General features: G+C 41.1%; 1 protein-coding gene across 4 annotated transcripts; it reads left to right on the top strand.

Annotated features, from left to right (window-relative positions):
- The first annotated feature begins 202 nt into the window (after nucleotides 1–202).
- On the top strand, nucleotides 203–27950 carry LOC122770855 (activating transcription factor 7 interacting protein). 4 transcript variants are annotated; one of them, XM_044028020.1, is made up of 14 exons: nucleotides 203–760; nucleotides 18291–18343; nucleotides 19292–19804; nucleotides 19949–20414; nucleotides 21042–21220; nucleotides 21347–21484; nucleotides 21637–21708; nucleotides 21799–21932; nucleotides 24709–24773; nucleotides 25098–25742; nucleotides 25883–25978; nucleotides 26062–26139; nucleotides 26792–26871; nucleotides 27045–27950. In XM_044028020.1, exons 3-14 carry the CDS (start codon nucleotides 19298–19300, stop codon nucleotides 27501–27503), a joined length of 2919 nt encoding a protein of 972 aa, XP_043883955.1. In that variant the 5' UTR covers nucleotides 203–760; nucleotides 18291–18343; nucleotides 19292–19297; the 3' UTR covers nucleotides 27504–27950. The 4 variants fall into 4 exon arrangements, with proteins under 4 accessions (XP_043883955.1, XP_043883954.1, XP_043883957.1 ...); XM_044028019.1 differs by having other exon boundaries at nucleotides 203–770; XM_044028022.1 differs by having other exon boundaries at nucleotides 204–770; nucleotides 21045–21220.

Here is a 27950-nt window from a genome sequence, read left to right as displayed (position 1 = left end):
GACAGTTCAATCACACCGATGTTGGATTGTCTTCAAACCCACACTTACATCAGTGTCTGTAGCTAAGGTTTACAGACATTTTCAGGCTGTTGTTCTATTGACTCCTCCCCCTTTGTATGGCCCCTCCCCCACTGCTCGGGTTACTGTCTGTAGCGGTGGAGGACAAATCTCACACACCCCTCTCCCTCCCCATGCAATGGTACAGTTCCTTGTCCCTACTTCCACCGTCGCCTCTGTGAGGTTCTATCCACCACTGCCCCAAATCACACTTGTGTTTGTTCTGCTAGGTCTGCTAAACAAACCGATCTTACTTGTCCTGGAGCTGTGGACACACACCTTACCGACTTTAGCTACCGCCGCTAGTGGAGACATAAAAAAAAAACTTGAATTGCACCGTTTAGATCGCGACGACCGCTCACTGCGACCGCTTGGCGTCTGTCGACCAACCCCAGCCGCCACCGACGGTTGACGTACGTTAATGGAGGATCGTGCGAACGAAAGGAGGCGGAGCTTGTCTGTGAGCAAAACGGTCGGTTGAGTCCGCGACCGCACAACTACACAGTTGTTGTTCGCGCACAGCTCAGTAGTTTTCCCGGTGAATGTTCAAACTGATGGACTCGATGCCACATTAATACCTCACACTTACCGCAACGGTTGTACAGACAGAGTTCCGGAACTGTCGGAAAGCGGTGGGAGGAGGAGACAATCGGCTACAGAGACTGGAAATCGCGGGAACAACGCTTGGCGACGAGAAGAGGCGGTGAGTCAAGGTATTGCAGCTAGCATGTTAGTCAAGTAGATCTCCTAGTCTGATTAGTTAAACCTTGGCTCATAAATATAATCAGCTAACTATGAAGCTTTCCCCCCACATTTTTAATGCCCTTTTACATGTTATTCTTAGCCCTACATCGCATTGAAAATATATTTTGTGAAAGGGGTCTCGCGAGTTACACTGTTGTGAAAGAGTCCTTTATGCTAATGGCATATGACTTTTGATTGATTTTATGTTGGCGAGTGCAGTATTTTTTGTTCGTTACACAGGTACAACTTTCTTGCTTTTTTTAAGTTTAAAAAGTCAAATAACAGCTCCGCTCATAGTATTGCGTTATGTTTTTCCTTTTTGTTGATTGCTTGTACACAAAATAAAAAAGGCTTTTCGCTAGCTAGTCTTCCAATTGCATCGGAACTTCTCAACTGTGTTCCAGTTGAGAAGTTGGAAACACAAACGTATGAGCGAGCCATTGCTAGCTATTGTTAGCAATACCAGTGGTTAACAACGTTGTTAATGGTATTTTGCACACACAACTCACGATTTAAAACTAAACAACACTAATTTTACAACTTAATTAATATGAAGCAAATACGACAGAAGTGCTATCAAGTCTTAAGGAAGACATGGAGCATGTGCCCAAAGCTAATGGGATTAAAGGTTAGGTTGGCGAGGCGGGGCGGGGCTATGACATCATTTCCCTAAAGTTGTGAATTGGTAGCATAAGAAAATGTCATTTTGAGAATAGACTTTGAGGGCTCCCGGGACAGTGGTTTAATGTGGATAAAAAGACAATACGATATTAAGATTATGTGGATATTCCTAAATGCAGTTCTGTGGGAAGAGACCCAGCCTTAAAAATGCACAAACAGCCATCTTATATTGCTGCTAGAACTAGCAGCAGGCAAATCCAGTACACTGCAGAGGTGGCAAGTATCACAAAGGGGAAGGCAAATGTTGAGTAGAAGTGTATTATCCACACTGAGATATTAAAATGCAAGTATTGTTAAAATGGCTTTGCTACTGTAGTGATTGCTTGGAAGAGCTTTAAGAAAGACCTTTTGGCTTCTTTTAAACATTTCTATTATGTAATACAAAATAACCAAGTAAATAGCACACAATTCACATATTAATTGCCAACAATACAAAAAATACGACACTAAAAAGGAACCTCCTACTGCATTTAGTACTTGGTGCAGTTAAATCCCCCTCTTGGTCTAAAGTGGTACAGCCCAGTAATTTTCCATGCCACACTGTCCTGGATGTGGGTGTGGCTTAATGTCAATGGTAATAATAAAGTGTAGAGTACTTTTTCTCTTGACCCGAACAAGAGGAAAACAAACTCAGTTTTTTTTTTAATTTAGGCAAAGTGATATACAGATAGCTGACAGATTTAACATATATATTTTAAACCAGAGAGGGACATTCAGCCACAATGTGGGACTCATAGTTAGGACATCCACCCACTGTATCATCATATTCATAATGTTTAAAAAAATAAAATAAATGTTACATAGCGAGGTTTCATATTTATTTGTATCTCTAAGAGAATAGTCCAGCCCTCTTCAAGTTTCACCTCCCCCACATTACCCAGTGGCAGGGCTCACATGGTCTGTTTTTTTTTGCCTAGACGGAGGCAGCCTTTAGAGGCTCCACCTACATTTTTCCAACAGCCTTTCAAGCTAGCATCTAATATGAATACATGCTAATAATAACTGATGAGAAATTCCTGTTGATCATACACCCATTACAAATTACTAAGATAGTTCTTACAATGGACAGAAAGATTTGCATTTTTGTAAGTCAGTTGGCCATGACCCACATAGATTAATGGAAATAAATATTAAGCATGTGTATGGTTACTTATGGAAGCCAGTAGTTAATTCAACCTAGTGAATTATATGCTGCTTGTGCCCTCAATTTGTTCCTTAAGCATTATTAAAAAAGGGTGTATAATTTCAATTTAATTTCAACACAATTGTATTTCAATCATATAGACACATGATACATGGTAGACTAAAGTTATCTTTACAGATATTCTTTTTGATGGATGAGAAACCAGACATTTCACGAAAGAGGTTTACAGTTCACTCGCATGCAGGAACAAGTGAATAAACTCTACATATACTGTAGGTATCAAGGCTCATCCAGTACCATTACTAATTCCGTTGTGTTATGCGATGTAATCAATTATGTTTTGGTCAGCATGGATGTATCATTGTTTATCACATATCAACTGTAACACAGCTCTTATTTTTATGCCCTACAGCTTAGAGCAAAGTAAAACATGCAAAACATGCATGTTACTATGTATTTCTGATTTATTTTTTTGAATAAAAATCTCAAGCTTAATTTTTAAAATCTTTGCAGATATAATATATCATAAAAGAGTCAGTTCATAATATTTTTCTTTTGTTTCAAACATTTTCAAGGCATTCAGAGTCATAACTCGCTTCAGCCAGTTACAGCTGGTTTCTTTGCATCATGCTGAAATGAAAATTATGGTGTTGGTTCAGTCTTACAATGGCTGTTTTTGTTTTTCATCATTTATATTTCTAAATTGATGATTAGAAATATTCTAGACATAGTATGTCGCATTCCATACATAAGCCATAAATTAGTGGGCTCACACATTTAATGTGTCTTTTTGGGTGCCTTATTACACTGGTTTTACACTGATTTGAGATTTAAGAGACATTAATGTTTACAACATGTATATGAACACATCATTGGTAATTCATTTTAATTTGAAACATGTATGTAGTATGAAGTTAATTTTATATTTGTTATTACAATTATATATATATATACAAAACAATGTTATTACCTCTAAAGGAAACGAGGCGATGGGACAAGAGCAAATATAAATATTCAGGTTTGCATGAATACATCTGAAGATTTCCTATCACTCTCATTTTCTCGGAACTACTGGTTCTGTTTTAGTTTCAAAACTATGGGGCAGCGTTTTAGTCTGAGCGGGCAGTACTGAGGCCTTTGGAAACAATGATGAACCTTCCCGATTGGTTCTTATTCACCACAATTTGAATATAGCCTGTGAATTACCAGGCTATGGTCAGCCAACAGCAAACAATGACAACCAACCCACAGTGCTGCCTCAGATGGCATGTGTCTATGTGCAACCAGGATGTGTGTTCTACATTGTCATTTGGCCCGTGGCCAAGTGGAAAGGGCTTATAACTGGAGGGTTGCCGGTTTAAGTCCCCACCAGGTCAAAAGTGCTGAGGTACCCCTGTCCAATGGCTGCAGTTGATGCATTTAACTTTCTGATGCTGTCAACATTATCTTGATAATGTTATATCTGTCATGATCTCGATTGCAAATCAAATATTGATTGAAACAATGTCATAATATGGACTTTTGAAAGCAAAGGTGGAATCGAGGATTTAACCACGCCCCCAGTGTGACATGCAAGAGGTAAAAAAACAGTGTTGTGGTTGTAGCACGACTACATGTTACCTCCTCTCGCTAATTTAAAGCTACTGCCATTTAAGTAACCGTGGCAATTGCTGATTTAGCGACCCACTGACCGAACTCGCTTCCGCTCTGAAATCACTGGTGTGGAAATATTTTGCTTTGTCCGTGAGTTTTGTCAACATTTGCGCTGTTGATAAGAAAACCACAGTGTGTAAGCCATGTTATGCAAGTGTAGCATAGCACAGGACATCCAAATGCATCATAAGGACATAAATGTAACTATGAAAAAACTCCATTAACAGAGGTAACTCTTCCGTCCTCATTCGGAGCAAAACTTCCACACAATTCACAATTAATTCATAACTCGCACTATAGGGTGTTTGTAGCATCAGCAGGCGACCTTATTCGGTGGTGGAAAACCCTATATTTAAGTATTTAATTAGCATACCGGAACCATACAAATGCAAGGAGGTTGTATCTTGCTCCAAAGGTGTTGCCTTCCATGTATGTTAATGTCAAAGAAAATTTATTGGAGGTCTGAGCAGTGCAGATTTAGTGGCCTGTCCAGGCCACCAACGGCTGATGTTGCCTAACATGCACTGCTCTGACAAGTCCCTCATAACTTCTACAACCTGGAGCATGGGTGTGTTGCCTTGATGTACTCATCCACATCCACCAATGAGTTGAGGAGTGAGAGAACTGGGAGAACTGCTAGTGAACAAGGACTCATGTCATGTTGGCCTAGCTAGCATCATCACCTCTGAGCGTTGCAAAGCTATTGAGTCAAGAAAGGAGGTGCTGTGTGTCCTTATAATGCCTAGTACTGAGAGGCTCCGAGGTAAAAGTGCTAAATGTGCTAGCTCATCTGCAGAGGAGAAAGAGTTGGATCTTCCCAGATACAGTTTTACAAATGCCAATTCCACTCTCAGCAGACAAGATTCCGCAGTATTGCACATGACGTCCCCTTGTATAGACTTTTAAACTGTTAAGTGGTTAAACAGGTGCTGTCTCCTTTTTAAAAGCATCAGTGCATGAGGAGCTGACATGCTGCAACAATGTAATGTGTTACTTTCTTTTTGACTGGAGTTGCGTCTACTACTGGCTGCTTTCTACCACGACGATTTTTGCTTTTAACTACTGAGGGGGGACAACGAACGGGCTGGATAAAATGTGCGTCCCATCGATGCAATGACAGTAAAGTAAATGCGTCCATGCTGAATTATTTGCGTCAGAGACGCAAGACGCATGGCTACCAACATCACTAATAGTGAATGCTCATAGGGACTGAGTCACGTTATCGTAAGCTCCCCTGTGATGTACACAATGATGGAAGCAATGAACGCAAAGTACAGAAAAAAGGCTCTGTCCGTCTTTTGCGTGGCGTATAAATGGACTTTAACAGCCACTGTTATACAAGCACACTGAAGTAGAAGACACTAGCGAGGGAGGACAGTGGGAGTAAAAAAGGACTCATGACACTACAGATAGATGGGGATGAGCCATGGTTTAGACTTAGCGCTCCCTTCTTGGTGCACAGGCTGCGTCCCCAGCCTCATGGCACGATGTCAGCAAATCAACATGAGTTGCACCCAGTTTGATTCCTCCTTGGCAGCAGCTGCAATGTAGGACTGCCTTATGAGCTATTATTTGATATGGTGTTGTTGTGAGTGGGCTTATTATCGCGTGCTACTGTGTAGGCATGAGTTATTGTTTCAGGTAACTCCCACGTCTTTCTGGGGTGCTACCTGTCTCAATGACTCCCCATTGAGTGTTCATCCAAGGTTGTGTGCATGTATATGTACAAAGAAGCTTTAATGTCAGTGTATTTAAAGTATTAGTGTATAAAAGATATGTTCCCACAGTTTGCACCACAGAGACTAGACTTGGGACATAGATGCTGCAGACTTCTATTCAACAGGACTACTTAAGGTTGGTTTGTATGCAGCTGCAGACTCCCCAAGGGTCTGGGTCTGCAGCTGGCTGTACCTGTGATGGATATTTATTGTTAAGTTGACAGGGGCACTTGACAATATGGAAGGATTTTAGCCCAGACTGTTGATGCAAGCAGTGGTCACTTTGATCACATGACATGCTGATTAAATAAGCTGCTGGATTGGGGGACCACCAAAACGTGATCCCACTATGGCAATTAGAATGTACTCAAACGAGTCAGAGAGTGAATTGTGGTTCCTCATTAAGGTGCCTTAACCAGGGTTTGCTGTGGAGCTGTGGCCGTCTCCCAAGCGAAAAATCAGGTTCAGACTCCTGGTCCTCTAGTCTAAATGCTAATATTTTCCTTGGCTTTGGCAAGACAGGAAACCCCAACATTTCTTATTAGGTCCAGCCTTGTTCCATTTCTGGTTCCTGTCCACATGAACTGTGGTTTGAAGCCAATGGTCTACCTTGTGTGTCTCTTTTTGATCAGAATCCATATCTCTGGGCCATGAAGAATGGCCATGATGATGAAGCAATGAACACATGCACCACTTTGCATGAACAAATTTAACATGAACCAGGAACCGGTGCAAATATGGTTCCCTTTCCTGTGTATGACATGGCCTGTTACCAAACTGGTTATGAATATGGGGGTGTGCTTGAATGCTTTAATCACTGACCTGACCTGATTGACCTGACCGAAGAAGTGGTTTCTTCCACTTCCCATACAACTAGCATTTGAGTATTGAACTGGATGTTGGCTGCGGAGAATGGTATGGATGTTGCTGTTGCATTGAAGGAATTTTCCCTGTGAGGAGTTAGAGCAGCTTTATAGCATGGTATGTGGTGTTATTTCACACACACCCCACAATTGTGCATATTCTTGCGGAAGACTTGAGAGCAACCCTGGTTGTCATTAGCCACATGAGTCTTATTTGCTGCTGGTTGCATCACTGCTTACGTTAAGGACTGTTGCTCTCCAATAATTGCCACAGTGGCACCCTCTGTCCATCCTCCATCTCTAATGTCACCTCCATTAGTCAGTACGTTAATGTGACATTAGCAAAAGTATTTTTTTTAGTTAGTTCACCATCAAATCCATCAAAGTTCTCCTGACCTTGAATTTTGATCCCTCTGTCCCCTCTTTACTTTGGCTGGCTGCATCCTCAAGTTGTTTGTTTGCTAGTGATTTGGCCAGGTTATATTTTCCAGGTGTTGCAGATGGTTATATGTTACTCTTCATAGTATTTATAAGTGATTTTTGCAGCCAAACCTTTTCTTAAGTGGAGTGGATCTCTGCACTCCTGGCTGTGTATGTATCTCCACATGCACTCTTCACAGGTCTGCAATGATGCTCTCCTCCCCCATCCATACACCATGCTTCCGTGCATATGGCTTGCAGGTCTGAGTTATACCTAGGGATGGGAATTGTGAACCGGTTCTTCAGAACCGGTGCACAGTTAATCGATTCCTCGGAACCTCTAATATGCCTGCTTAAAGGTGACATAGAATGCTTGTATCACACATATATGTTAGTTATGGAGGTCTACTTACATATATGAACTTGTTTTCATGATTAAAAACCTCCTAATCGCTGCAAACGAGCCGATCAAAATATCTCCTCACTGACGCTCTCGTCAGCTACGCTGTTTCAGACCAAAACCACACCCCCAGAATGTGGACTGTGTTGTGATTGGCCAGCCAACGAGAGCTTTCCCACTGTCCTGTGATTGGCCAGGTACCTGGAAGTGACGTAATAGATACGCCAGCTCTCAGATACACAGCTCCCCCTCTGGCACGGTGGATGCTCTGCATCTCAGCAGCTACAATGAGAGTAGTTCTTCTTCTGCAGTTGAATGTACGCAACCGGATATGCCCGGACTAGTGCCCACACCGGGAGGCGCTACGGTGGTGAGAGGAGTGGTGAGGATTTCTGATGACGACATCAAATTAAGGAAGTGCCGATCCACTTCGCAGAGCCCAGGAAAACAATACAACACTATTTTCTCAGCAGTGGCTGAACTGTTTGTTCTGAAACTTTAGGGTTTCATAAACGAGGTAATGACGCAGATACACACAAACGCAGCGTTAATTGGAGCTTCCGGTCTATGTGGCCTTTAATGATTCCGCTTATTGGTTCCGCTTGTTGTAAATGCGTCATGACGTCACACATGCTGTGTCGATTGGTTTCAGAATGCAGCAAACATGGTGCAGAGGCAGAAGCGCTCTGTGTGTGGTTATATTTCTTGTGAAAAGACGACAAGATGGTCATTTGCAACACATGTTTCCAAAGTTTCCATTTCGTCCAAAATGCTGAAACATTTGGCCACACAGCATGCAATCCATTTGCCGGACTGCTAACAGGACGCCATCTGTTATTAATGCCGAAGGTATCTCCAGGCAGGACAGGCCCTGTCTACTTAGTTAGCACCATGTCATTGCGTAAACTTTTACTATACGAACAATCTCAATTGTCATTGTCTATCAAATTTAGATGATGATGGCCAGAGTCTGGCTGCAGCAAGTTGCTCTGGTGCACCTCTAGGTATTCCTTTCACACAGGCAGGGAAGAATAAAATGAACGAGGCGAGGATAAACGAATGTCACCGAGCAGTCTGGGTTTTTAGTTTTCATGGCACATAATGGCAGTTGGGCTTTAAAAGCTAAACATTTAGTTTTTTGTCTGGACCAATTAATGGGAAAATCAGATAGTACGGAGAGTTAATACAAACAAACAAATGTGTACTTATTCCCTTACCCAATAAGAAGCGATAAGGAATCGGATTGACAAGCAATATCGATAATGGAATCGGATTCGTTAAATTCTTATCAATTCCCATCCCTGGTTATACCTACTCTGAGTTTTGCCTTCAAAGTGTTTGAATTATTTATTAAAATATTTATGTAGAGGATGGTAGCCCAGAGAATATCAGAGATGAACATTTAAATTAACATTCACCAAGTGTTGTAAATCCAAATCGGATACAGAAATGTGTTACCTTGCAGATCCAAAGAAAGGGGCAGGCTAAGACAGCCTTGTACATGTTAAAAGAGATTATTTCTACTCTTACTGCATAGCAGCAAACAGCAGCAGAGGAGGAGGCCATTTTGTGCTGTAGCGTTGCAAACAATTCATGAGAGGGAAATGGGTGGGGGCAGGGAAAGTGTAGGGAAGGCTAGCTTGCTGGCTTATTGCTGAAGTTAGATACATTTCAGTTGTTTGTAATGACAAATTGTGTAAGTCAACAGTGTGCATTATGCACATAGCCACTTTCTGCTGGTGTTCAACTGTGTGTTTTAGGCAGAGAGGGTGAAAAAAGCTAATAGCATTAGATTTACTATTCCTTCAAAAAACTAAACTGTTGTTCTGTAGTCTGAGAAATGTACAACTTTTTGTCTATGTCAAATCATTGATGGGTTATTACCACAGGGATATAAATGAAATGTTATCCAGTAACTTGAGGAGCCCGAGCTGCTTTCAAAACCAGGGTTGGAATATCTGCCAATTTAGGAAAACAAGATAAAACACACACACACACACAAAACAATTCTGTTAAACGCATTTAGTTTTAGTTTTACATTTCTAGCTACAAAGCTTGACTTATTTATGGAGCTTTGAATTAGTCATCCTTATCTGTAGCTCTCTCCCTTGTTGGTGAGAACACACCCCTCTGCTGCAATGGTTTAGTCCATGGTTGGCTCTTAAACTCAGATCTCGAACAGACTGCTGGTGTGGGGGAGGGGATGTTTTTGCTCTGTGTCAGACTGAGACCGTGACTTTCCGTGTGGTGCTAGCTATAGCTCATGCAATACCTTCCATGATAATGTTTGCCTGAAAACAAGAGCAAATGCTTAGAGATATGTGAAATAAAATAAAGATGGCTTTAGAGGACCAGGGTTGATTAATTTTTCACATGGTATTTTTTTTTTAATCACTGTGTTGATCTGGATGTATTATTTACAGCTTATTGAAGCCATGAAATGAGCCTCCAACAGCAATGTAGGACTTAAAGATTGTTCTTCCTTTGATGAAAAAAACAGACAAACAAAAAAACAATGCGTGAGGAGTGCTACTTTGGTGTGGTAAATAATGTTCCCCTGGTGCTCTTCAGTTAGGGATCCAAAAATCTAAGTCTTATATCTTATGTTCTCGTTTTATTCACATGTAAACTCCTGGTTTCACTCGGCCCCACCCCTCCCTGTTTTTTTTTCCCCTTTTTTCCTTCTACCCAGCCTTTGCTAGGCTCCTCTTTTCTGCACTGAGAAAAAAACCCGAGTCACGGGTACAGTGTCGAGGTATTGGTTGGCTTAGAAGCACTGCTTGCTGACTATTACTGGCCAGTAAATATGGTTTTAGATTAACTTTGACTGTGCCTTTTGGCATTGTTTAATAATAGTAAGAATAGGCTACAACATTAAAAAAGGTAAATGGACACTGATGCACAAATTAAGTCAGGATTACCAATCAGGTTTCTATGTTCATAATTAAAATACAAACAGCCTTTTGGCAACTAATATCAAGAACTTGATGTATGTTTCAGTAATTCACAGTCAAAATAGAGAAAAGCTTCGATTGGTTGTTACAACCACACAAGTCAACAACTTGCTGTAGCAGAATTGTGCAAAATTTGGCATTGCTTCCATGAGCTGAATATTCTGATAAGTCCATGCACCTAAATTAACAAGTATCTTTGTCAGGATAATTCTTATGGGAGTTATTTTCTGTGACGTGGAAGCTGCCCTAATAGTTAAAATGCTGCACTACCCATGACAGGCACTAAAGGCTCAGTGTCGCTGCGAACAACAGACCATGAACTCAAAATGGTGGCCATTTTGAGTTCAGTGAATCCAGATGCAGGCAGTGGGGTGGGGTTGAGGAAAGACTGCGCACTGTGCGCAGTAATGTTGGAATGCAGGCTCTGCTCCTACAGGCTGGCTTTTTTTCTGCTGTGTTTAGCCTCCATAGAAAATGTCCAAAGTTAGAGAACTGACTTTTTAGTGGGTGATTAATGACTAACAAACACCTACAGCATACTCTTTTTCTGACAGCTAAGTGACAATGTTTGGCATTATAGGTTGAAACACATCACATACCCTGAAGAGAAAATGCTAATTAAATGGTTACTTTGATGTAGTCCCCTAAAACAATAAGCAGTACAGACTTTAATTTCTTGCAATATTAAGGACTTTTTAAAAATGTTGTATCGTAGTTCAGGTTTTAATTGAACAGTGAACACAAAAGAATTAAGCAGGGGCAACAAAAGTGAAACTCTACACCAGGACAGGTGGTCACAACAACATCCAGTGATAACATTATTAAATCAAAAGTGCTGGTTTAGTAGTAAGTTATTAAGGTTAGTAGTAAGGTTTCTCTAAATTCCCGCACAACTGAGGAGCTTCCTGCAGACACACTATACCTATTTTTTTCTAAGTAGGCGGAGTTTGTAATAAGATCTGCTCCTGCCTGTGTTCAGCATGCTTCTCGCAGCAGTGCTGGTGGCCATTTTGTGTTTCTGCAGTAGCAGAAAGGGGGGGATGGGCAGAGTACACACAGCAAGATTTTATTTATTCTCACGACAAGACTTTTGATGAAGACAGGTGAAATATTAATTGGTGTTAACTTAAACTCTCAGTTATCTGCCACTTAAACAGTCTCAACTAGGATAATCATGCAAACCACCATATATAGCTGTTCTGTATAGAATATATATAAATGTGAACACCTGTAAAGAAATTAACAATGTGATATTTGTATTTTTTTAAATTACAAGAGGTTGTTCTTTGTTCCTCCTGGGTAAAGAAACCACCCCTCTTTTGGAATGGTTCAGTCTGTGAGGACAGCAGCCCTCCCTGTTGAGGGAGAGGCTGGGTGGATTGAGGCTGCTTACTGTGTCAAGCTGTGCTCTAATTTCTTGCTTTGCGCAGCTAGCATAGGACTGAGTCTTCAAAGTTTTGCTCTATGCCTGTAAATACAAAGCAAGCCTGTAGTATATAATGGTTGTCATGAATAAGAAGTTCTATTTTTGTTTTTAAGTAAAGGTCTAATTTGTCATCATTGCGTTTTTTGTGCGATGACACCGGAAAATAATTTCTTACTTTTTTACCAAAAGTGTAACAGTATTTGACTGTTAAATTACTTAAAAACATTGTCCTTTGTGTCTTTTGTTTTTAGTGCCCAGCGTTACCCCCCCATATCAGAATGGTTCAGTCCATGCTTGACTAGGAGAGGCTGTTCCAGAGTGAAAGAGAGTGACTTGGTGTGTGTGTGTGCGGATGTCTGTGACAGAGGGAGAGTGTGAGCGGGAGAGGAAGATGGGGGAGGGTGCGTGCAGCAGCATACAGTGGGTGTGCATTTCAGCGCTAACTGTGCGCCACTAGCTAGGCCTTGACTAAAGTGCATGTTTTGCTCTATTGTCTTTTTAAACTGGTTTATTTGATTTCTCTTTTACTGGTTCTTATATATCATTTATATATGCATACATTTTTCATGCAGACCATGAAAAAAAGCTCTGGATTTTTTGTAATGGCCTCATTTATACTGCCTTTTCATTTGAAAATGATGTTTCCAGATTTGTTTATAGCTTTATATTTACAGCTGCACACATTTTTGTGAACAATTGACTACAAGATGTATTTCTCACAAGTCATGGTAACTAGCCTTTCTCAGTCAAGGGTTTGTTTTCCTAACAGCCCATAATATGAGAGATCATATTACATCCTCATGGTCTGTGTGATCGTCTGTATTCCACACTGGTCTAGCCATTCGAGGTATAACTCAGGTGGGTCACTGGCAGCGAGTGCTTATCTTATTGCTGTTAGAGTTCTTCAGGTGATCTGGTGTGTGATCAAACATGTCAATTATTTTGCCAAAAGAGCAAGAGGAGGCAGTACCATTTACAATAGAAAATGTTTATTTGCTTATTTATTTAAATTAGTTTGTGGAGAAAGGCCACATACTTTGTTGTGTTACAGTGTTGTCCTTGACCTTGTTTATTTATTTCCTTTGCTTGTTTGCTTAGGTTGAATTTCAGAAATTACAACCCCCCTCTACCCTTTACCAAATGGTTTAGTCTGCGGTTGCTGTAGCTCTCTATACTGTGGACTACTTTGTGCTAGAGTTGGGGGATGGGTGTTGCTAGGCAACAGCCTGTGCAGTGTACTTTCCCCTCTGTTTGTGCGCTGCTAGCTAGGGTTGATATTGACAATCAGCACAGTACGTAAAATGTTTTAGACTGAAGGATTAACTCATTTATTTGTCAAACCTGCAAATACATCTTGCACTTGTTAACTGATAACTTGGGGCAAAAAAAAGGAAATTATGTTTTATATCATGCACTACAGCACACTGCCCTGACAGAGATTATGTTTTAATTTTAAAGGCTTTTTATTAATCACTCATTGTAGACACAGGTAGGCCACACACCCTTTGTAAAACATACCTCTGCAGGGAACAAGATGGACTAGTCCTATTTGAGCCCCTCCCCCTTTTCTTTTATATTCTCCTGCTGGCCATTCAGATGGTCCCGGCTCCCACAATCATCATGAAACACATGGAAGGCCTCAAACCCACACAGACTTCTAAAGGTCAAACTTTTCTTTCTTTAAAGCATGTTTAACATTTCTCTCTCTGTTAAACCTATTTCTTTTATGGGGATTGCAGCAGCACACTTTTCTTAAGGTTAGCTGTTGATATTTGCAGAGAGTGCTATGCTAGATTTGTAAGGCAGAGTTTTGGCTTGTTTTCTTTCTTTTGTTTCATTTCTGTCTGAAAAGTCAGTTGTTCCATGGATCTCATTGACAGATCAACAATGTCCCTGATGGTAGTCACATTGGGCTCTGTAACTTGCTTCATAAACCGAGTCTTGCGTGTTCTGTGTTTATACAGGTGTGTGAGGTGGTGACTGTTTTAACTGCAGTGTCAGTCTATTTGATATTGTATGCTATTTGCTCTGTATGAAGATTTCGCTAAAACCGCACTACAGGTATAAGGTCTCTTCCTTGCCTGCAATCATAAAGGTGGATTTTAACAGGGTGCAATAGGAGTTATGTGTTGGTGTTGTGTGTATAAAATCAATGTTTTGTGAAGTGTTGATGTATTGTAGAGGTGGCAAATTATTCGGGCTTCATTTTCGGACTTCCAAGAAGGTGTAGACTCGCCTTCATTTTTCAGCCACATGCAGGAGGTTCCTGAACACATAGGTGTTGCCCTCACCTCTTGGGCTGTTCACCCCTTTTTGTCCTCTAGGCCACAGCTGAGAAACAGCAGCAAGTTGATTCATTTGCAATTCTTGGCAGTGATTCAATGCTACCTGCGCTAAATGTGCTTGCTTACCTGCAGTGGCGGCTCTTGAAATTTGAGACCTCCCAGATCTGGAGGATGGATGAATTTCGCAGCCTAAGTTCAGCTTATTATTGGTTCTCGTCCAATTTTCCCAACCACTTACTATCACTATGTTCAGGAGAACACTTAGGCCATATCCACACGGAACCTGACCGAAATGTGAACGATACTTTTCTTTGTCGTTTTGAAAACATTTCCCCATGGCACTGTTTCAGGAGATGTCATTATGCACACAAAACAGCTCAAAACGCTGTAGTACATATGCCAGGCCTGTAAGTGGAGCTGTAACACTACACCAAAAACAGAAGAAGACGTTAAGAACATAAAGAAAGAAAATCAAATGGACCAACTTTGCTGCAACTTTTTATAAAAAAAACCTACTATCGACAAATATAGCGACTTTCTGGCATTCCGAGGAGGAAATGGCCAGTTCAGTCGCACGAGTGAGCTTCATTTAGCTGTATTTAATGTGAGTGGTCCGTAGGCGCAGAGAGGGAGAGAGAGGCACTGTGAGCACGCATACAGCACAGAGTCACAGACGAGAACGAGCGGTGGATGTGCAGTACAGCCGGAACAATCCCTATTCGTATTGTTCTTTGAAGTAATGATAGCGTTTTCTCCTCCTTATTTTACGATGTAGTTTGTCTGTTCATCTTCAACACTTGTTTTTTTTTTTCACCCCCCTGTGTCTGAAATTGCTGACACCAGAATATGTTCCAGCGAGATCTAGCATATTTTTAAGCTGTTTTTAGTTACTTTTCATTGACAGTAGTTGGCAACACTGCCAAATGATCTCCAAACACAAGAGAAGGAAGGTGACACCAAAGGTAGGGACAGTGAATACCGGTGCAAGAGAGTGGTGGGTCTATGACATCATCATTTTCCCAAAGTAGCGTATTTGTTGTCTACACGAAAACATAAGGGTGCGATTTTCCCACCCTGGGACACGTTTTCAAAGAATTACCATTTCAGGTCTCCCAAACCGCTGTTTCTGTGTGAACAGTCCCTTTAGGTTGTAGTGATGAGTGCTTTGCGTCCTGTGATTCGTCTGAACGAGAGTGAACTGCTCCAGTGAACTGCTCCAGAGTTCACTTACAAGGAGCCTGAGACCACACTTCAGGTCAAGACAACCTGAATTATTTTTTGGTTGGCATCAAAGGTCTTGGACTGCGGAAGCCGGTTTATGTACTAGATGCAAGGGCCTTCTTTTATGGAGGCTGCCACCATGTTTCTCCAGCACAACAAACTGAGAAACCCAACAGAATCATGTTCTGGAGCAGAAGCTTACAACAAAGAATGTCATTGTTTCTGGTATGTGAAGGCCACCTCAGTTACCTGACATGGTAAAGAGAGGGATAAGCGGTGGAGTCTTTGTGGATGTGTTTGTTTTAATCTGCAGTCTCACCACTAGATGTCACTTACTCTTGTGCACTGGATTTTAAAACCGCCGCCTTCTGCTGGTCTGACTGATGCTCCTCTCTAGTTAGTTGGCAGTTGGACACCTGTATGTTGAGTGCAACGGATTAGGCTGCTACGTATTAAGGACATTTGTAACCTTTGACCAGCCATTCATTGGTGAAAGTAGTTAAATCTGAGTCGCTGTTGCAAAGTTCTGAAACACAAAAAAAGGTTTATTATGAAAAATAATATGTTTTTTTAGTTTACTCTTTAGATGCACATGTGCCCACACTGTTTGCTAGGTTATTATCAAAGACACACATTTGACTGAAAAGACACAATCAAGTCAAGCAGATTTTCAAATAAATTCTTAGAGGTTGCAGGAACTTAAATTAGCCCTCTACTCTTTGTACTGATAACCCAAATAAAACCAGTGATGCTGCAATAATGAATTTTTACAGAAGTTGTATTTGGAAAGTATAGCGGAAGACAAACAGTTGGCCAGTTATCCATTATTTTCAATTTGCACACACAGTATATCTGCTGCTATAGTGACTTCATCATTTGTGTTCTTCTATTAATGATAGGTGTAGAATTTGTTGACTTACTCCAAGGCCTCTCAGAACTGTGTGTCCGAGGAACTGTTTTCTGCATTTCTCTAAGTCATGTTCAGTGAAGAACCCACCCTGCTTCTAATCACTGGCTAAACAGTGGTAACTTGATTCATAGTTATTTGCTTCCCACATGTTTCATAGTTTTGTAGTTGATTTACAATTGAAATTAAACCATAGGATGTGGATTAATAGTCACTTGTATTAAAAGACCTAATGGGTTGGACAGATGTAAAAGAAAACTTATGTGTAATTTTGAATGTTTCCAAAGGCTTATTTAACTTTATCCCTACACTAATTAAATGTATCTAATTTTACATTTTTGTTAAATTATGTAGTAAGAGTCAACAGACAATTCTTATGGAGTAGTGTGACTCTGCATCCCGAGATATCTGAGAGGCTTGCTCTGCTAGCTACAGAGAGCTCAGCCTGGCAGCAAAGAGCAGAGCTGACGGCCATTTTGAGGTTCTGCATTGAATCTAGGCGCACGAAATGAGGCTGCAGGATGGGGGAGGGGTATATTTTGTTCTGCGCAGTGTGCAATAACATTGGAATGTGGAGTGAACAAGAAATCGTACTCGCTATGTACACTGCTCCTAACTTGTTGTTTATGCTGAGTTTTTCCATTATGCTTTTTTGTGAAATAATGCTGATCTTTTCAGTAAGGAATTTCAGGTCCTTGCAGGGATCACACTTGCTGATTCGAGAGCAGAGTAGGAAGGGCTCACAGTGTTTGCGCCAGCATTTCAGTGTGCTGCGCAGCTTTTCACTGTGGAGTGTTCAAAATATCTTTCAAAATAGGCTTCATGTCTTCAGTTGCAAACTTCACATGGCCAAATGAGAAACTGTCGGAGTTTGACAAATCTTCAGAAGACTGTTGACCACAGTCTTGCAGGTGAACAATTCAGTAACAGTAAAGCTAACTAAGTGTAAAACCATAGCAGATTTTACAGATAACTTGAATAATAACCGACTGAGTTTATATGTTCTGTTCTGCTCCATTTGAATTTGTCTGCCTTTTGTTATTATAGTAGTGGACTATTAATAGACAGATGATGGCGGAAATGCAGTCAACATGTTATGTAGGAAAAACAAACTCAAACTGTGCAATTGTGGGCTTTCGTTTACTAAAATAGAGTTAAAATGATTTGTATGAAATCCCCTTTTCTGTTCATCTTTGCCTTTGCTTTGGGTAAAATGCCATGTCTGATTGGGTTCCCTTAGTTTGCTAGAAGGTAGCTGATTAGACGCCTGCTAACATTTTCATTAAGATCTATAATAAATCATAATTTGCAGTTATAATACACATGCTAAATATTAATGGCCATTCAAATGTCTTGAGTAAAATCACTGATAGATTTTACACTTAAAGATTTACAATAATGCAGACAATATCACTAAAATTACACAAAACAAAACTACCATAATTCACATTGGAGAAACATGAAAGTACTAAAAAGATATGTCCAGATTGAAGCATAATTTGATGTAATTCTAAAGTCTAATTGAAGAAAATAATATGCATGTATTTATTGTATTGTCATCAACATAATCGCACTTCCAGTTCAAAATAACGTTGCTGTGACCCCATAAAAGTCTTTCTGTTTCGTGAAGGGCTCAGCTATAGCTCAAGGAATGAGGATACGCCTAATAAATGAGAGTAGCTAAATTTAGGCTAATGCTTTGACTCACAGGGTCTAAGGATTTAGCACATGTTAGATCCTGAGGTCCTGCTGAGGAATAAAGTACAATACACCATTATAATACAAAATTTCACTGAACTTATCTCTTTCTCCCTCAGGTTGCTGAAGAACTGTCCTATCAATCTATGACTGTGGTCCTTTCTGCTTGAAGGTGAGTTTTTCATACATATTTTAATTAGTTGATGTACTGCGACTGCATGTTCCTTCACATCATGGCACGTATCTTGATTGCTACTGAATGTTAAATGAGAATTTTGTTGCAGCTTAGCTTAGTCTCCTGCAGCACACAGCTTGTCATTCTAACTTTCTAATTCTAATTGGACTCCTATTATTAAAACAAGTCATCTCTATCATTGATTAAGGAATTAAGTGTGAAATTAATATTGATGACATAAATCCATATAAATTAAGACAACAAGCCTTATCATTGCAGTTTTTGCAACAACCAGAACTATGTACGGGAATTCTTTCATATTTCCCTAACCCCTTCCCCGCTGACAACACAGCCTCATTTGTCCATCCTGATTGGCTGAGGATTTAACCAATAGGAAAGTGGGGGGATGGGAGGAAGGTTGGGTTGCTGTTGTTAACTTCAGTGTCTCTTCAGTTCTCTGTTAAACATGAAATCCACAAGTTTATCAGACATTTAAGACAAGGGGGATTTATCAGAGCAGTCCCAGCTTCTCAGACTGACATGAAAAAGGGTTTTCTCTGAGCTGCACTTTGACTTTTGTCACTGTACAGTTCCAGCAGTGGGTAGTCAGGCACTTAGGGTTTGCTTTATTTTAATGTCAAAGGTCAGTAAAATTTGTGGTAAAGGCAGAGGCTCTACAGGCCCCGATCAGTTTGGTATGCAGACGTTTGAGAAAGAAGAACCTTCTAGAAATCAAGAACATCACAGGGCTCTACAGTGACCTCTTGTGTTTTCAATGAAACTCTGCAGTCATTTCTGTACTAAGCACTGCGTCAAATCCAGGAAAGACTCATAAGTGGAAGACACTGTGCTGTGTACTCTTGCAGGTCTCATTATGATGTTTTACATCTTTTCCAGACATGTCTAGCCTTTTGATTGATATAATCTCGCATTGTCACTTTACAGGCAGCAATGGAAGTTGTTGTGACAGAGGAGAAGAAAAAAATATTCCGTGCCAGGAAAACCATGAAGATGAGTGATCGACAGCAACTGGAAAGTCTTCACAGCACTTTGTTGACCGCAACTCCAGGTTTGTCCAATCCATCGTCGCCACCTTTAATGAATGGAACGCACAAAGATGACGGACAAAAAGTGGGAGACAAAGACCAAAACAACATCTCGGACTCAAACTCCCCCCATTCTACATCACCCGTCTCTCCTGCTCCTTTCTTGTCCTTGCGTCTATCACCTTCCCCTTCCTCCTCACAAAGTCCAAAAGCAAAGGAGGAAACTCCCACTACTCCTACATCACCATTCCATTCTATAAACTTTGAGCTGAAAAAGATGGTGGAGGAAGAGAAGGAGAAGAAAGGTTCTCTCTCGCCCTCAATAAATGACCCTGTTTCACCACCACCAACAGAATCTAAGGGAAACCAGGAAAAAGACACTGAAATGATTCCAGAGGTCGACAGCAAAGAGGTTAGTTTTAAAGCCATTTAAGATAAATTGTTGTTAAAATATTAAAAGATGCAGTATCACTGACCTGGGTTTACAAGTGGTTTAAAGTGGTTGAAAGTTGTTTTGTTTTTTGTACAATAATTTGCCATTTATACTCTTCTTCAGGAGGATCAGACGGCAGCAAAAGACCAAGGTGGGGATTTGGCAAAGGCACCTGTTGTAGCTGTGGTTCCACATTCGCCTGTGCAACCTCCAGAAGCTGACTGCACAGAACCAATGGATACAGATAATGACACTACAAAGGCCATAGACCCTGAGGCCACGATGGCCGCAATTAAAGATGACCACCCTTCTTCGCCAAAATCTATAACTTCCAATTCCTCTGGTTCTTGTCCTTCCTTACCTCGTTCAGCGTCCTCCTCTGGCCCAGATCCAAAACAGCTAGAAGAAGAATCGAAAAAGCCGGATGTAAAGGTTGAACAGGATGATAAGGAAGATGTGAAAAAAGGACCTATCAGTGAGGGCAAGATGGAGGAGGTCTCAGTAAAAGTAGAAACCAAAGAGGAAAAAAAGGATTCGGGGAATACTAGAAAACCATCTCGGCCATCATCCACCCCACCATCTAATACAGGTATGAGAGTCATTGTGTCATGAAACATGGACACTTCCAAACAAAATATTATAATATATATATATTTATTGTTTTATGCAACTTTGTTCGTAGCCTTTAATTAAACCTACTCCATCAAAGGCTATGGAAACTGTTGCAGGCTATATATCATGTTAATAGAGAAAAAGCCCAGAGGAAAAGTCAGAGAATTCAAAAGTCTGTGGAGTTTGAGAGATGGATTTAATGGGCAGATTCAGACTCCTGTATTGGTCAAGCTCTAAATCCACTGCAGAAACTCCTCTGCTACTGTTTTCACATTGAGTTCCACTAAAATATGTGAGGAATTAAGCTCATATTTTATGTTTATTTGATCATGTGGCAAGGATAATAGTAATAATAGAGATGTATTATACATTGCACAGTGCTTTGATACACTTAATCTCTTAGAGAAAGGACTCCATCATTTATCAACATCCCTTAATGCTATATAGTTTTGCATTGCATCCTTGCCACTGTAAAAAATATGAAACTCTGTAGACATGCCATATTATGCCATAAAAGAATCAGTCAACGATGTTTGTATGATCTTAAGTTGTGTTCAGATTAAGTGAGTGTGTAATAAGCAGGTGGTTGTTGTTGTTCACCAAGCAGTGCAGGAGGAGAAGGGCTCGACCTCTGGACTGAAACGCACTTTATCAGAGGGCACCGAAAAAGAACAATCTGTAAAAAGAGAGGGGAAGAGGCCCAAGATGGAGCGAGGGGAGTTGGAGGCAAAATTGGAATTTAAAATTACTGCGAAAGGTGGCAGTAACCACAAACTTGAAAAGGTTTGTGTGTAACCATCTTGATTTCCATAATTCATTGAACTGTGCTATTTTGGCAGTGGACATTGAAAAACACTGTTCCATAATTGAGCTTTTTTTACCCATGCTTTACCTGATTTGCTTACTCAGATTGTGCAGCAGCTTGTGGAGAAACACTTGAGGGTCTTGGAGATGACCGTTTTTGACAAAGGTTTCCAAGAACTCAAGGACAGAGTAGACAAGATCGAATGTACCACCAAACACCAAACTGCCATTAACTCACTTCAAGTAAGTCGATGACATCATTGCACAGTTTTTATAGTGAACACGTTAACCATTGTTAAAATGCCTTTTTACCTTTAAGTTGTGTGTGGTTTGGGACCCATGAAAATCAATTCCTTGCATCAAATCTTAAGTCCTCCTTTTCCCTGCTGTTTTAGGCCAAAATTTCCCGTTTAGCAAAAAAGTTTGGTGAAGCAAATCAGGCATCAGAGAACAAAAGGAAACAGGAGGTAAGATTTCATACTTTGGTTCCTAATAGTTTTTCTAACTGGTATGCCAGTTATATTCTCGCTCTTGAATATAATGTTTAATTTCCACAGGCACTTGCCGCCGCTGCAGCTGCTGCTGCTGCTGCTGCTGCTGCTGCTACTGCAGCTACTGCAGCGCCTTCTGCTGCAACGGTTTCATCTGCTGTCAAGAGTGTAGTTGCTGCAAACAACTTCCAAGCTCAACGGTAAGTGTCAAGTCTACACCATGACTTTCTTCTTTAATTCCCTGTTAACTATGTACTTATTACTTAGAAAACAAATGGTAAGCTTTTCTCTTTGTTCTTTTTAAAAGAGATTTTTATCACTTCACTGCATATCACGTTTGCAGATCATTTGTGAAAAATATGAGTTAAAAAAAATCTCCGCATGTATTTAAACATGTTATATTTGAATACAGCAGTGTGTGCTCTTTCGTGTGAATATAATTTGGCTTTTGTATGAACGTGACAATACCGGACTGAAGCCAGAACTACACACTGAGACGTTCACAGTTTGACTAGTTGACATTGTCCCAGGTTGCTATCTGTAATCACGAGAGGCTGAATTAAAAACTAATGGATAGAATAAAGAATCCTTACATCCTCCAAATCCATACCACTTTGGAAACCAAGATTTCATGTCACATGTTCGGTTTTTCGGGATCAGCTCGTCTAAACTCTAAACTTCACATTTCTTAATACTGGTTTGGAATAAACAAACACTTGTCCCAGTCTGTGTTTTGCGCCTGCAAAAGTAGCCACGCGTCGGTCCAGGTCCTGAGTCTTGTGACGTTCTACAATGCCTGTGCGTGTCCTCAGGCAGTGCAGAGTGTAGTTAAAACTGCACTTCTCCTTCCAACAGCGTGCTCCGTCGGCAGACAGTAGAACCACAGCCTGAGATGCCCAGAGAACGAGTGGTGTCCTCTGTTGGTAAGATGTCTGCACTGTCTGTGGTGAAGGTGAAGGAGGAAGAGGAAACGAGAATGGAAGAGGACAATGTCATGTCACGACATATGACAATGGCAAAAAAGCTGTCGGACTACAGTGAGGGAAAGTGCAGAGCAGACGTTTCCCTCCGCACCATCACTACCCAGTTGGAGAAACTGCTGTACTACAACTGCAAAAGAAGTTCAGGAAAACCCAGGCCCGACCGCTATGCATCATACATATTCCGCTCCTTAGTCCCGTACAACGTCTACTGTGACTGGGTTGCTAAGGTTAACTATAACGGATTATTGAGGAAGGACGCGCTGCCCAAAAATGTAAGGAGGACTATGAGGATGTATATTGAGCGTCGATTTCCTGTGCTGTCCTGTGACGACTGGAGAGAAATCCGCGATGTTGTCAATGAAATACTCCGAGTGAAGAGGAAGCCAGAGTTCTTTCAAGAATGTAATAGAGCATCTGAAAGAGCTTATATTTGCTAACGGCATCGCCTCTGAATATCACTCATGCCGTTGGAAAACACCATGGACAATTACAGCGGCCTTAAAGTTGTAGATGATTTTGACCTCGAGCAACAATGTGCAGGCCTCGTTACTGAGATGTACGGCTTTGGACTCTGCGGACCATGCAGTGTTGAAGACAGTGATGGTCTGTGAGAACAAACTGTGTTACATTGCTGTGTGCAGTAGGGATGTAACAATATACCATAATATTGTAGTAACTAGTCCACAGTATGATATTTGTTGCAATATCGCAGTATCTAAAGTACAACATTTATTGTGATACGAATATACAGCTCATGGCGTCGACTGGTCTTGCTCTCTGTAACTTCAGCTTTGGTTAGGCTTAGGGCTTTGTAGTTAACTGATAATAGTAAGTGATGTGTGTAAATACAACCGGCAACTACTCTCCTTGGGCTAAGCCTAGCAAACCCATGGCCAACAAACCAAACTGGCTGAAACCAAACTACCGTGTTTCCCACAAACGCCTGTTTCTTGATATGGTCTGCAATGGTATTGAGACACTTTTGATTTTGCTATATTGGGAAATTCTCTGTTCTGTTACATCCCTAGTGTGCACACAGGTGTCACGTTTCGAGGATCTTTCCAGTGCTAATGTCCATTTTCATTTCGACAATATTGCTATGAAGCACTCTGCTGTACTTTGCTTTACTTATGACATGTTATGATTACTCACAAAGGAAAAGTGCAAAATGAAAGCCACCAATTGTCTCATCTGTTTGCACTTTCCTGGGTCTGAGATTACTTGTTGAACGTTTGGTTAGATCGGCTGGACAGTGACTCTTATCTTAAATAGAATTTTTTTTTCTCCCAGTTAAAAATCCCAGCACTTTTTCCTTGAAGCCCTTACTGTACTGGGAGGAAAGGCATGAAAATAAACTGGCCTCATTGCATCAATGTGAAAAACATTTCAATGACTTGGAGACATGTAGCTACAAATGTTGTGACTGATATCTGATTCATAATGCCTCTGTCTGATCCGCTATGTTGATGACTTGTGATGACACTTTTGGATATTTCGTTGATCCTATAATCGTTAATTGTGCGTCTGCTCCACTGTTACTTGTGCTGCTACCTGTCTTGGCCAGGATGCTCTTGTTAAAGGGATTTTCAAACCCAGTTAGACATTTCCTGGATAAATAAAGGTTAAATACACACAAAAAAAACAGTTGTGCCTTTTTGAGCTTTTTAGCTACAACAACAGAAGCATACTGGGACAATTCATGTGTCACTGAATCTATCACAGCGTTTTGACTTCTTATCGTTAGCAAAATCCTAATTTCATATTGAAAATGAAGTGAGCCCTTGGATACGTACAGAAAACGTCAGTGTATTAACATTATGCTTGAGAAGGTTAAATTGCACACTAATAAATACTTATTCTGTCGTCAAAGATGACTGTATGAAATGCAATAATAAAAGCGTCTTTACCTCACCACAGTCCCTCCCCTCCCTGTCATGGTCATACACAGCCAAAAGTGTGAACAAATCTAAGCATAAGCAATCTTTCTAAACAGGCCAGTCCGGACGTCTATGGAAATTAAGCAGACTCCAACAACTGTTTCTTCCTCCAACACAGTTGGTGAGTAGAAGAATTTCTTTTTTATGCCAGATGAAGTGTTGAAGGGTCTGATGTGAGTGCAAGAAGTCAATTCTGATTTTTATCTGGATGCAATGTATTACATTTGTTTACCCATACTTGAGTTGGTTAAAATAGTCCCTGTCACTTCTTACACCACATTTGAGTTGTAATTTAAAAAACATATTATGCAGTGGAAATTTCCTAATTTTTTTTAATTGTGTGACTAAATTTGTCTCCATTTGGAGACAAATTCCTTCATTTGGCAGGTTTGCAGAGTGAAGGAATACACAATCGCATGAATTTCACTTTGCTTATTTTCCACAGTAAATCAAGCCTCTGTCGCAGTTCCAGTCCCGACATCCACCTCAACAACCCTAGTTCAACAGACCCCCATTCTCCAGCTGATCACCTCCACCTCTAATGCTACCACCAACTTGGCCACTGGCATCACTACACAGAGTCCCACAGGCACGCTCCTCCTGAAGACGACCTCTGGGAGCAGCATGATGACTGGCCAGCCGTTGCTCATCCAACTGCCCCTATCGGTGACCAATGGCCAGGCAGGAACGCTGGTCAACATCCCCGTCTCCTCTCTGTCTGCAGCCTCCTCACTCAACAAGGCAAAAACCACTGCAACCACTACTACTTTTATTCTCAAATCTGCTGTTGCCACTACCACAGCACCAGCCTCTGTCACAGCTGCTGCTTCTGTCCCAGCTATCCAAGCCTCCACTGGCCAAATGTCTCCTGCCCAGATCTCTCTTGCTCGGGCAGTGTACCATGGAGGTGCTGGGGCAATAACTACGCCTAATGCTGGAGTATCCATCACCACAGCCAAGACACCAGCTCAGACCGTCTCTGTAGCTGGAGCTATGTCATCCGTCTCCTCCCCAGCAACATCAGGGCCAGCAGCTACAGGCTCCACTGCTCCAGGACCCCCACAAGGAACGTCTCTCACATCAAAGACAGGTGGGGGTTGTTGTGATTAAAAGAGCAGCCATGTTAAATGGTCTCTGTATTTCTACTATCCACTTATTTTATCTGTTTTTATTGGCTTATTCCATAGCTGAATTTCTTCTCATCAGCCTTTCCTCCATTTTTTTCTTAAGACAACCAAGTTACTGGGGTTGCTTTGTCCAAAGTCCCCACCATACGACCCAAAGGCTCTGTTATTGATCTCACGGAGGATGATGATGATGTACAAGGTAAGGCTGAAGCTAACTTCAGATTCAGTCAATATATTCTAAAGCATGTTTGAGTCTAATGATGTTGTGCTTTTGTCCCCCAGTGACAGGAGTGAAAAGTGCCACTGTCGCAGCTCCCTCACCAACTCAACGTGTTCACCCGGTTGTTGGCATTCTCAACAGTAAGTTAACCACATTAACACTAGAACTACCAAGGGGGTCATTCTGACCGTTTTTTTATTTTTTATTTTTTTTAACTTTGTTGAAATGTAACATGCCCCTGACTTTTCCTAAATGTTCGTATTTATTGTTGAAACAACAGAACGCAAAAAAGTTCTCGTCATGTCTACCTTAATTACCACAGTGGTCAATTTGACCATATGCAATACTGGCCCCGCCCCTTGAAGACGTCACTGCGACTACTGCTAGTTGTTTTATTTATGCTAATTTACAACCAAGCTAAAATATAAGTATAACGATGTCATCAAGAAGGAGAATGAATGTACAAGAGTGACTGAATGCATGAATGTGGCTGAGTCTGACAGAGATGCAGCTTCAGGTAGTGAGTGATCTCTGGAATCATCCGACGTCAGCTTCAATTTCTGTTTGAGTTCACATTGTGTTTCCTCATATTTACTATCACTTTTATTCACATTAAATATCTATTTATTTTCACTTTGCTATGGTCTTCCTAGTAGGTTCATCATTTCCGGTAATTCGAGTGTTAAATTGTGATGATTCGTGCACACATGTAAACCAATGCTGTGCTTTCCATCTTGGCTGCTCATGCTACTGCTCATGTCGTTGAACTTTCGATGTCTGCTCTGTCTTCAGGTGGAGCAAGGTCCTCCCCTCAAGGCAATCAAAATGCTACCAGCACTCCTCTGTTGACAGTTCACCACCGCCCCCCACTGGTGAGAAATCCAACATACACATTTTATATTTTTCATACCAGAATGGAAGTCTATTTCTCAGTTTAATACATTCTCAGTTGAAATAGGTCTACCCCGTAAAAATAATACCTGCATGGCCATAGTTTTATAAAGCAATTTTTTTTTCTTAAGGAGACATTTTTTTTCTCTTACAGGACTCTCCTTTGAAATCACGCACTGTAACTAGTACGACACCGACCCGGGGCTCCGGCGTTACCCTCCCCCCTCTCCCTGCGGCACCGGCAGCGCCCCGTTTGCCCCCCGAGGCCGAACGGACCTCGCCTCCTCAGCAGCCACAGCTGAAGCTGGTGCCAAGTCAGACGGGTATAGTTCTGTCCTGGTGTGTGTCAGAGCATGATCGCACCTGTGCAGCTGTAGACAGTTACCACCTCTATGCCTACCATCAAGACAACTCTAACACCAATACAGCACAGCAGCACTGGAAGAAGATCGGCGAGGTGAAGGCCCTCCCTTTGCCTATGGCCTGTACACTGACCCAGTTTCAGTCTGGCTCCACATATCATTTCGCCGTTAGAGCCAAAGACATCTATGGGCGCTTTGGCATCTTCTGTGAACCTCAGTGCACAAATGTCATCCATCCCAGCTCAAGTTGAACAGTTTAGAAATGAAACCATTGTTTCACATTTGAAAGTTCATGGCTTTCTTTGCTCCTTTACTGTTCATCGAACACTTGCAGTATCTGTAAATATCTGGACGTAACAGCTGGAATCTGACTGACTTGGGGAAAATGGAAGCAGCAAATGGTTAGTTTTGTCTGGTTAATGTATGTAATTGTATTTTTTGTGACTCATGCGGTTGTACATGGTTGAATTACTTTGGCACTCTACCAGTTCAGATATTTATGTTGACTCCTGTTACTCTTACCTGTGTATCTTTTCCTTTACCGGAGAGGAGACGACAGGTTTATTCTGTGTAAACTCGAGACTTGCAACGAAATGTATAAATGTGTGGTAGAAACTCAATGATAACTTTTGTAACATTTTGTCTGGCAACCAGACTTTGACAAACACAATAAAAGGTTTTATTAAAGATATATTTTA

Source organism: Solea senegalensis, linkage group LG6 (genome assembly GCF_019176455.1).
Source record: "Solea senegalensis isolate Sse05_10M linkage group LG6, IFAPA_SoseM_1, whole genome shotgun sequence".
Lineage (NCBI taxonomy): Eukaryota > Metazoa > Chordata > Actinopteri > Pleuronectiformes > Soleidae > Solea > Solea senegalensis.
Note: the sequence above shows the minus strand (reverse complement) of the source record. Positions and strands in the feature narration are given on the sequence as shown.

What these genes read in the sequence shown, in the direction of transcription:
- LOC122770855 (XM_044028020.1), top strand. Translation starts at nt 19,298, where the DNA reads ATGGAAGTTGTTGTGACAGAGGAGAAGAAAAAAATATTCCGTGCCAGG. An exon ending in CACCCCACCATCTAATACAG is followed by an intron (nt 20,415 to 21,041) that starts GTATGAGAGTCA and finishes TTGTTCACCAAG; the next exon opens with CAGTGCAGGAGGAGAAGGGC. An exon ending in AGAACAAAAGGAAACAGGAG is followed by an intron (nt 21,709 to 21,798) that starts GTAAGATTTCAT and finishes TAATTTCCACAG; the next exon opens with GCACTTGCCGCCGCTGCAGC.